Source organism: Gekko japonicus, unplaced genomic scaffold (genome assembly GCF_001447785.1).
Source record: "Gekko japonicus isolate JY-2015 unplaced genomic scaffold, Gekko_japonicus_V1.1 scaffold1064, whole genome shotgun sequence".
Lineage (NCBI taxonomy): Eukaryota > Metazoa > Chordata > Lepidosauria > Squamata > Gekkonidae > Gekko > Gekko japonicus.
Window position 1 is genome coordinate 497,044 of NW_015176004.1, and position 11,419 is coordinate 508,462.

An 11,419-nucleotide genomic window follows, 5' to 3' on the forward strand; every position below is an offset into this window, starting at 1 on the left:
TGATGGCACTGGATTCGAACTTTGTATTGCTGCTTCAGACCAACACAGCTACCCACCTGAATCTGCCAGAGGATGTAAGAACATAAGAACATAAGAGATGCCAATGTTGGATCAGGCCAAAGGCCCATCCAGTCCAACACTCTGTGTCACACAGTGGCCAGAAATACCAGTGCCATCAGGAGGTCCACCAGTGGGGCCAGGAGAAGTACTTTCAGTGCTCCAAAGTATTAGGACAATTAATACAGCCAAGTTTCACTCGCTCACATGTGGGAGGGTGTTCATGGAGACCTTCCCTCGGAGTCTGGGTTCTCTCACATTTCAGTAGAACAAACGGTTCAGGAGACCTCTAACAAAGGCCACTTCCGCACTGTCATTTTTGTCACTCTTTTTGTCCCTATTGCTTTGGGTGTCGTCGTCCCCCCCTTTCCATATGTGTTTTGCTCCGGAGCAAATATGGGTGCAGTCAGACGGTGTGCTGGGAGCGGTTTAAATTGCTCCGGCCCTGATGCAGTCTTTTTAAACCTGGAGAATCGCGATCACACTCGCCTCCTTGCTCCGGATCGCTGTGCTGTTGTTTTTTTCTCTCCCTCTGAGTTTGGGCATAAGCACAGGCAGCCATCTGTGGAGCTGAAAGTTTCGCGCCTACGCAGAACAGCGATGTCCTCTTCAACCCGACTGCTGTGACGCTTCCCTTTAAACGTTTACCACCGAAAATGGTCTCCGTGAGATCCCGAACTCGTCTAAAGGCTAAAACTATGCACCGTTTAAACATTGTTTTTAATAACGCGGTGGCGGACCTCCGCCTATGCGCACATCACCAATGCTTTTTTAAAAAATGGCGGGTGAAAAGCAGAAGCCTCACGCAGCTTTCGAGTGGGGAGGGAGTTTAAACCGGAAGTGGCGACTAAATGGCCCGTCTGAACGCACCCTTGGGGGGGGAATCCTGAAGCAAATAGGGACAAACGAGTGACAACAATGACAATGCGGAAGTGGCCAAGGACAGGGTTGTAGGTTCAATGTCTGAACAATGCAGACAGTTCCCCTTTGTCTCGCTTGTTGAATGCAGGCTACTTTTGGTATTCCATTGTTCTCTAATTTTGTAATCCTGTGTTAGGAAATTACTGGAGATTTCGGGGTGGAGTCTGGGGAGGGCAGAGTTTGGGGAGGGACCTCAGCGGGGTATGGCAGAGGGCCCACCCTCCAAAGCAGCCATTTTCTCCAGGGGCCCAAAGCTCTGTCGTTTGGAGATCGGTTGTAATTCTGGGAAAACTCCAGGCCCCGCCTGGAGGCTGGCAACTCTAATCACACCTGGTTGCTGTATATGTATTATACGGGTCTTCATTGCCATGTTGTCTACTTCTGTCGTCTCCCTTGAGTCTCAACCAGGGAAGACAGCCGATAAATGAAGCACAGAAATGTGCACAGGGGTCATTTCGTAGAAAAAGAGGTGCATGAGCTCATTAGCATAACTCATTTGCATATGCCACACCCCCTGACATCACCGGAAGTGTGTCAGAAGGCAACACCCACCGCTCAGGCTCCACTGAACTGTTCTGGATTGCTAGCTATTGGGGGGGGGGGAACGTGCAGATCTGTCCTCACAGAGGAGGGAGAGCTTGTACCTGAATAAAACTTGGTCTTAAAGGTGCCACTGGACTGTTTTGGACTTTGGAAACTGGGGGGGGGGGCGCTCTGCAGCTTACCTGGCTGCTTCTTATTCTGACTGAGGGCTGCTGGGAGCAGGGGGTGGGGCTTGTTGCATGTGCCCGCCCCCTGGGCTCTTTACTGCCGGAGCTCCACTCCTGCAGGAAATGACCCCTGAATGTGCATCACCTCCTTCCTCTTCTCCATGGTGGAACTCCAGGACTGACCACAGGGTTCCCTGGAAGTCTCCCATCCAGGCACTGACCAGACTCAAATCTGCTTAGCTTTAGCAAAGCTGTGGCACCACGGGCTTTGCTGCCACACCCGGGCACCCCAGAGTCTTCCAGCTGTCTCTCATGCAGGCACTGTGCACACAACTCGACAAAGCAGTCAGAAGGCTAGATGAGGGTCCGGGAGACCCAGATTCGAATCAGCCGTGAAGCTCACTTGGTGGCGCCCCAGCCGTAAGTCGTGCTCTCTCAGCCCAGCCTACCGCACAGGGCTGCTGTGAGGACAAAACGGAGGATTCAGCAAGCTCCGTACCTGCGGCTTGTAACATTCACCCCAAAACAGGGCAAAATGTTCTTTCCGTGATGCAAAGACATCATAAGTCTAATGCCCTTGTTCTGTACCATTTGATTTTTATACGTGTACTCTCAATAATTCATGTTGTGTGATCTGGGGTATTATGAAATGGTATCCCCCCCCCCAATTTCTAACTGAAAAGGTGGGGGGAGAAAGAGCAAAAGAACTCTGTCTCTCACTGGCTGCTTAGTTGCAAAAGTACAGCAAACACCTCAGCACACGGCCTCCAGGTGTGTGTGGGGGTATCTATTGCCCCTTCATTCTCTCCCAAGGGCTCAGATTATTATTTTCTCATTTTTTCCTCATTTTTATCCTGCCCCTCCTTCCTTCTTTTGGCAACTGGCAGACCCCACTCCTCAATAATACCCCCTACTACTTTAAGATTCCAAAAATGGTTTCAGGCCAGAGGACCGCCTCCTTCCATGGAAGACTGCCCCACACACTTAAGAACTTTAGGCAACGTGTTGACGCAAGACATGGCCTTTTTGGGGGTAGCACCCAGGTAGCCCTTTACTGTGGTTTCAAAATTGTTTTGATTGTAATTTATGTTTTAATGTAATTCACCTGTTTTACGTAAGCCGCCCTGAGCCGGTTTTGGCTGGGAGGGTGGGGTAGAAATTCGGCAAATAAATAAATTATTATAGTAGACTGCTCTACTTAAAGAGAGGCTTGAAACTACCTCTCTGCTCACTGTCAGATGACGGCTCAAGATACCACTGCTTTTGGCTTAGATCAGGGATTCCCAGCCTTTTTGAGCCTGCGGGCATCTTTAGAATTCTGACACAGCACGGCGGGCGCCGCCATAAAATGGCCGCTGCCGGAGGTGGAGGCGGCCACAAAATGGCTGCTGCAGCTTACCTTCATGGTACCTTGTGCTGTGGTGGCAGTGGCCGCCAAAGCAACATTTTTAAAAACCTGCCCAGCCAATCAAATCTCCAGGGTCCAATCAGAAACCTTGCTGGGCAAAAGCTCCACCTGGCCCGGCCGAGTTTCCAAAACCACTTGATGGGCACCAGGAAAAGTGTCGGCAGGCACTGTGGCATACAGGCCCGTAGCCAGGATTTTTAAAGTCAGGGGGCATTTAAATTTCTTAGGGTAAAAATAAGGTTCCCTTGCTTGAAAGCCAGTCGAATCCGACTCTAGGGTTGTGGTGCTCATCTCCGTTTCCAAGCCGAAGAGCCAGCACTGTCCGAAGACGTTTCCGTGGTCATGTGGCCGGCATGACTAAACACCAAGGCGCACGGAACGCTGTTACCTTCCCATCAAAGTGGTACCTATTTATCTACTTGCAATTTCTTGCTTTCGAACTGCTAGGTTGGCAGGAGCTGGAACTAGAGACGGGAGCTCACTCCATCATGTGGCGCACTCGGGTCTCGAACTGCTGAACTACTGACCTTCCACAGCCTGCAGTTCAGCGTCTTAACCACTTGAGCCACTGCTAATCGAATTAAAGGTAATTTAATTCAGTTTCTGGGGGAAATAGAGAGGTGCTGTCTGGCTCCCCATGGCCACTGTAGCCAGCCCATCATGCCAGACAGCTGCGCAGGAATACTCAACTCCTTCCCCGCACCTGCCACTGCTCGGGGGCCCTTGCCAGTAAGTCAGGGGGCCTAGCCCCAAGATGCCCCAATGCTGCTACGGGCCTGACCATGGCACTCATGGGCACCACACTGGGTGCCCCTGGCTTAGATGGTCTTTACGTTTCCCCCACACACCTCTGGCATATGCTCTTTATTTCTGCTGCCAGCATGGTGTAGTGGTTAAGTGTGCGGACTCTAATCTGGGAGAACCGGGTTTGATTCCCCACTCCTCCACTTGCAGCTGCTGGCGTGACCTTGGGCCAGTCACAAGTTCTCTTAGAGCTGTTCTCTCAGGAGCAGTTCTGGAAAGAGCTCTCTCAGCCCCCCCTACCTCACAGGGTGTCTGTTGTGGGGAGGGGAAGGGAAAGGAGATTGTAAGCCGCTCTAAGACTCTGAGTGAAGGGCGGGGTATAAATCCAATCTCTTCTTCTTCTTCCCTTCTTCATGGTATGGTGGTGGTTAGAGGGTCAGATTAGAACCTGGCAGGCCCCAGTTTGAATCCCCACCCTGCCATGGAGGCCTGCTGGCTGCCCTTGAACCAGCTGCTGTCTCTCAACCTAACCCTGTCTCACAGTGCTGCTGAGACGACCGAACAGAAGGGGGGGGGGATGACATTGTAAGCCGCTTTGGGCCCCTGCTGTGGAGAACAGCAAGCTACAGATGTCTAAAATTAATAAGGTCATGCGTTGCTGCTCTTTTGAATCCATTCTTGAACATTTTGTTGTTTTGCTTCAGATTATTTGATTACTCTTCATGTGATGACGGTCAGCTGCTGTCAGGATGGGATTGAAACGCAGAACAATTACAATACACCGGCTCCGCCAGGGATACCAAATGCGCTGGTCTAACCGAAACGGCACGCTAGGACACAAAACGCCTCTCCAACTGGAGGCCAAGTTCAGAGATGCCAAATTATCTGACTCAGTCATGCCGGGGATGCTGAAGGCCTCATCAGGAGCTGCTTGAGAAGACTCCCACCACGGCTGGCCACTTCGCCGTCTCGTACCCACTTCTCCCATGGGCAACTCAAGGGAATGATTTGAATTTAAGTCCGGCTTACAACCAGGAAACATATTCCTCAAGCATTAAAACGAAGTTTGAGTTCAGTGGCACTTTTAAGACCAACGAGGTTCAATTCTGGGTAGAAGCCTCCGTGTGCACGCACACTTCATCAGAAACGAGTCTGAATTACACTCTGTCGGTCTTCAAGGTGCCCCCGGACTCAAACTTTGTTCTACTGCTTCAGGCCAACACAGCTGCCCACCTGAATATACCTAAAGCATGTTAAGGGCCTGAACACCTTGGCCAACAGCTAAAGAAGAACTGGAAGAACTGACGTCATCTAGCCACGCCGAAAGTGAATGCCGTCCGGAACACGCCTGAAGCTTACAGCTGAACAAAATCCCCGTCGGCTGCAAAAGTGTGCGATTCAAAGGATTATATATGTCGTCCTCCCTTACCCTATGAAACATTGTTAGTCCCTTGTGAAAACTTGTGTAACTGTAAATCGCTCAGAGCCAGCAGCTCTGCAGGATGAGCGATCAATAAATCGAAAGGCATTATTATTATTAAAGGTGATGGGCTAGTGCTGCCACACCCAACCAGTAAAAAAAAGTCTGAGAGCGGGCTCCGTTTGCCACAGACACCTTGTCTCTCTTGCCTCTAGTCTGGTAACAAGAAGGCAGTTCCATCAGGGAAGCCAGATACGGCCCGGGGAAGCTCTAGTTGCTGACCCCGAGTTATAAGACTTGAACAGGGAACTGACGTAGGCTTAGTTAGTGGGAATGCTGACCTTTAAAGCCTTAAAGCCGGCGCGATTCCAACTTGCCCTACCTGGGCAAGATAATAGAGAGGGCAGTGGCAATTCAGTTACAGGACTTTTTGGATGACGCTTCCATCTTGGACCCCTCCCAGTCCGGTTTTCACCCGGATCACGGGACGGAGACGGCACTGGTCGTCCTCACGGACAACCTCCGAAGGCATCTGGATCGAGGCGGATCAGCAGTGCTGTTGTTGTTAGACCTGTCGGCTGCGTTCGACACAGCCGACCATCAGCTGCTGATCCACTGCCTTGCTGACACTGGAGTCCAGGGACTAGCCTTGCAGTGGCTTGCCTCCTTTCTCCAAGGCCGGGGACAAAGAGTGGTGCTAGGGGATCAGCTGTCCCAAAGGCACCCATTGGAATGCGGAGTGTCTCAAGGGGCACTGCTGTCCCCAATGCTTTTTAACATCTATATGCACCCTTACCCAGACTGCCCGGAGGCATGGACTGGGTTGTCACCAGTATGCACAGTATCTGTTGTTGGGCAGTCAGTCCGACTCCAAACCGGAAGACCTAGACCAGGCGTTACAAGCTGTGGCTGGTTGACATAGGCTGAGCTGGCTGAAATTGAATCCGACTAAGACAGAAGTCCTGTGCCTGAGCCAGAGCAGTGCGAGGGTAGGGATCCCGCTCCCGACCTTCGATGGGGCACCAATGGTGCCAGCGCTGGAGGTTAGGGGTATGGGAGTGCTCCTGGATGCCTCAATGCTTTTTAACATCTATATGCACCCTTACCCAGACTGCCCGGAGGCATGGACTGGGTTGTCACCAGTATGCACAGTATCTGTTGTTGGGCAGTCAGTCCGACTCCAAACCGGAAGACCTAGACCAGGCGTTACAAGCTGTGGCTGGTTGACATAGGCTGAGCTGGCTGAAATTGAATCCGACTAAGACAGAAGTCCTGTGCCTGAGCCAGAGCAGTGCGAGGGTAGGGATCCCGCTCCCGACCTTCGATGGGGCACCAATGGTGCCAGCGCTGGAGGTTAGGGGTATGGGAGTGCTCCTGGATGCCTCCTTAACAATGGAGGCCCAGATAGCAGCCACTGCCAAGTCAGCCTTTTATCATCTCAGGCTGATTAGGCAGTTGGTTCCCTTCCTCGAATGCAATGACTTGGCGACAGTGATCCACGCGATGGTCACCTTGAGACCGGATTACTGTAATGCCCTCTACATGGGACTGCCCTTGTCTCAAATACGGAAGCTGCAGCCGGTGCAAAATGCCACGGAATGACCTCCCGGAGGAAATCAGGGCCCTGCGGGACCCGTTGCAGTTCCGCAGGGCCTGTAAGACGGCACTCTTCCGCCAGGCCTTTGGAGCCGCCGCCACTACTGACACCTGATAGCCTACGACGAGAGAGCCCTGATCCCCTGCATCCTCCAACCACTGCCCAAACTGATCGCCCAGGATAACCGAAGATGATCAAGGAACTGACTGTATGATGAGGAAACTAAGCACGAGCACTTTATTATATTATTATATTTACGGTTTTAAGAATTCTTGTGTATTAACGGGTATTATAGTTGATATTACATTGTTTTTATGTAAGCCGCCCTGAGCCAGCCTCGGCTGGGGTAAAAACCTAATAAATAGATAAATCGGCCGGGAACCGACATCTCTACAGGACCGCCTCTCCCCATATGTGCCCCGGAGAGCCTTGTGCTCTGCGGATAGCCCTCTGCTGGTTATCCCCCAACCCGATAGATGCCCACCTAGCCTCTGCCAGGGCCAGGGCTTTCTTGGCCACAAGTTCTCTCGGAGCTGTTCTCTCAGGAGCACTTCTGGAAAAAGCTCTCTCCTCACAGGGGGTGTCTGTTGTGGGGAGGGGAAGGGAAAGGAGTTTGTAAGCCGCTCTGAGACTCTGAGTGAAGGGTGGGGTATAAATCCAATCTCTTCTTCTTCTTCCCTTCTTCATGGTATGGTGGTGGTTAGAGGGTCAGATTAGAACCTGGCAGGCCCAGGTTTGAATCCCCACCCCGCCATGGAACCCTCCTGGCTGCCCTTGCCAGGTGGAACATGCTTCCAATTGAGATCAGGGCCCTGCGAGACCTGTCACAGTTCTGTAGGGCCTGCAAAACACAGCTGTTCCGCCATGTCGCTGGCTGAGGCAGCGAGCACCTACCAGCTGGCCTCCCCACTGAATACACTGCACCGCCCGCTTTAAATGCTTTACATTGGTTTTATTGTATTGATTTAATAGCGTTCTTTCTTATCTGACTGAATTACTTTAAGATGGTATCGAATTTATTGTGGCGAGCCACCCTGAGCGTGCTTGAGGGAAGGGTGGGATATAAATCGAAATAATAAACGAATAAATAAACGCTGAGTGAATAAATAAATAAAGGCCAGGATCGGTGACGCGTGCCCATGTGACATCACATCTGTGCATGGCCTTTGCACAGGTAAGGCCTTTGGGGCTCACTATAGCATGGGCCTGAGGGTTTTCTGGAAGGACAGCCTTTCAATAAGGATACTCTTAATTCAGAAGTGTATACAGGAGCCCAAAATAAAAGATGGTACTGCCGATGCAACTAAGGGGGTTGTACTTTTGACTGGTGCTATTCATTCCCACTCCACGACCTCTCCTAGAGTAAGAGGGTCCTTACACCAAATTGCATCCTCTCAGGGGTCATTTCGCAGAAAGAGAGGTGCAGGCGCTTATTAGCATAACTCATTTGCATATGCCACACACCCTGACATCACCGGAAGTGTGTCAGAAGGCAACACCCAGTGCTCAGGCTCCACTGGACTGGTTTCCTGCGATGGGGGGGGGGGGGGAACGTGCAGATCTGCCCTCACAGAGGAGGGAGAACTTGTACCTGAATAAAACGGTCTTAAAACTGCCACTGGACTGTTTTGGTTTCCAATGGGGGGGGGGCGGGGGAAGCTCTGCAACTTACCTGGCTGCTTCTTGCTCCTCATGGCCCGGGGCTGCTGGCAGCAGAGGGCAGGGCTTGTTGCATGTGCCCACCCCCCTGGGCTCTTTACTGCCGGAGCTCCACTCCTGTGCACTCCTGCAGGAAATGACCCCTGCATCCTCTTAATAGCACCACTTGGTCTCCAGATTTATCTGCTATCAGCTGTGTAAGGAAAGGGGCGCTATTCAAGAAGCCATCCTCAAAGTCCACCTGTATCGGATTTCAGCTCATGTTATGTATTTTAAAGGGGATTTAAATATATTCGTTTAGAGACGCTCCTGTCCTGATATCAGCAAGTTGCAAGCAAGTTGCAAGGAAGCCCCTCTGTAGCCACCCGTCCTTAACCCCTCTGCTTTAGAGATTCAGCTCTAAACAGCTTTGCGGTTTCCAAGACGCCATTCAATATCTCACGAGCCAGCAAAAGAAATTCAATCACTAGTCTCAGCGCCCGATCCACCAGGAAGCTGTCTGCACGCAGCCTGCTGAAACGAAAGACAGCTGTACAGCAGCAGGTTCATTTTCACAAGGCTGTGTGCAGAAGACATTCTGGGTGGACTGGATCTTGGAGCTTTTACAGCACGCCAGCCAACATTTCTCAGATGAAATGAATTAATTTCATTTGCATTACGTGAGGTTGTGAATGCAAGCCAGCGCAGCACAGTAGGTAAGGGGTCAGATTTGGACAAGGGAGACCGGCGTTCAAATCCCCATTCAGCCTTAAACATCACTCGGTGACCCTTGGCTAGTCTCCCTCTCTGTCTAACCTCCCTCACAGGGCTGTTGTGAGGAACTTTAAGAATTTTACAGTCAGAGTTGTGCAGCAGTGGAATGGGCTGCCTAGGGAGGTGGTGAGCTCCCCCTCCCTGGCAGTCTTCAAGCAGCGTCTGGACAAGCACTTGTCAGGGATGCTCTTGCCTGATCCTGCACTGAGCAGGGGGTCGGACTAGATAGCCTATATGGCCCCTTCCAACTCTGTGATTCGATGAACAGAGAGGAAGGAAACCAAGGACTCTACCCTCAGCTCATTGGAAGAAGGACAGAATAAAAATGCAAGGAAGAACAAACAAGCTGCCCCTATTGGGGGGGGGTCGGGTCGGGGTCTTTCTAGTTGGGTCACCCATGCCAGACATTTTAAAACGATTGATTGAAAGAAGCCAGTGCAACAGACAAGTTTGACAGAGGCCCAGGGAAACGGCAATACCTGAATCAGAAACTCATCTATCAGAATCACCATGCAACACTTTTCCTGCTACGTATAAAATGCTTTCTTTTTTACATTTAGGTTGCCATGCACTGTATCCCCCCTCCCCCCAAACAGTAACGATTTTACAGATTCTCAGATCCTGGAATATAACGAGGAGAAGTTCTAAGCAGTGTTCCCTCTAAGCTGAGTTGGTGTGAGCTAGCTCATAGTTTTTTAGCCTCCGGCTCACAGATTTCTGTCTCAGCTCAGGAAGGAGGGCTCCAGAGCAAACTAATTTATGCAGTAGCCAAATTGCTCGCTGACAACTTTAATGCCAGGAGCTCAAAAAGTAGAATTTTTGCTCACAAGACTCCACAGCTTAGAGGGAACATTGGTTCTAAGACCTGAGTTTCAAAGCAAAAAGAAGGATCATTAACACAAAGCCCCAAAAGAATGCAAGGGCTCCAAAACAGACCCCAAATCGGTTGCCGAGTGCTGCAGCCGGCCCATATACAGAGTGCAAGTAAATATCCCAGGCAGAACGCACGGAAGGGGAGGGAGTGGGGGAAAGAGGCTGCCGCCCACCCCGGCACGGGCAGGCCCGCGATCCCCGGCCTCGATTAGAGGGGCTTACCGGCCGGCCTGCTGCTGCTGCTGCGACTGCTGCGGGTGGTGCTGGAGGAGATGCTGGAGCTGCAGCAGCTGCTGCTGGAACTGCTGCTGGTTGAACATGGCCGAGGGAGCCCCGAGGCGCTGCGCGGATCCTGGGACACAAAGAGGAGAGCGAAGGGAGACCCGCGGGCCCGGGAGGAAGGGGCTGGCCTCGCCCGGCGCCTGCAGCTCAGCCCCGCGAGCAGCCTTCCCGGGCGGCCGCCGCTGCTACTGCCCCGCGCCGGCTGCGGGACTCCATTCATTCCTGCCGAAGCCGTCCGCCCTCCGCCTTGCCCCCGGGGTCAGCCGTGGCGATCACGAGATACCCGGGGGCGGGGGGTGCGCGCAGAGGCGTTCCCACCCCTGGAAGAAACCTGCGACACGCAGATCACACAAACACACACTCACACACACACGCCCTCTCTCCAAAGCCGAGTTGTCATTGCAAAAGGGAAGGCAGTGCTTCCCCCTTTGCCAAAGCAGGAGAGTTGTTATTTAACATCTCGGGTGTTTTAGACTGGCATGGAGAGCAGTGTTCCCTCTAAGCTGAGTTAGTGTGAGCTAGCTCACAGTTTCTTAGTCTCCGGCTCACACATTTTTGTCTTAGCTCAGGAAAGATTGCTCCAGAGCAAACTAATGTATGCAGTAGCCAAATCACTTGCTCACAGCTTTAATACTAGTGGCTCACAAAGTAGATTTTTTGCTCACAAGACTCCACAGCTTAGAGGGAACATTGATTAGCTTTCCTTCCTTCTTCTTCTTCTTCTTCTTCTAAGTGCGTGTGCCATTGCTCTTCTCCCAAAACCTGGAACTGTGTTTTAAATTTGCTCCTCCTAAATGTGAACAATGACTCTCCCCGGGTTTCTTCTTTTTCTTTTATTGTACCCTTCTCCATAGGGGGAGGGGGGTGGTATTTTAAATGGGATGATTTATAAATGTTCAGGATCGATGCTGTGGAGTCTTCTGAGCAAAAATTCTCCTTGGCAAGCTCCTGGCATTAAAGTTGTGAGCGAGGGATTTGGCTGCTGCCTAAATTAG

The 11,419-nt window shown here is 51.6% G+C and overlaps 1 protein-coding gene across 1 annotated transcript in view; it reads right to left on the minus strand.

The window, feature by feature from the left end:
* Positions 1–10,737, minus strand: part of CIZ1 (CDKN1A interacting zinc finger protein 1) — a 49,993-nt gene extending 39,256 nt beyond the window's left edge. The window contains exon 1 of the mRNA XM_015426461.1: positions 10,365–10,737. Coding sequence (XP_015281947.1) covers positions 10,365–10,462 — 98 coding nt within the window. The 5' untranslated portion in view covers positions 10,463–10,737. The remainder of the gene's footprint in view (positions 1–10,364) is intronic.
* Positions 10,738–11,419: the final 682 nt, after the last annotated feature.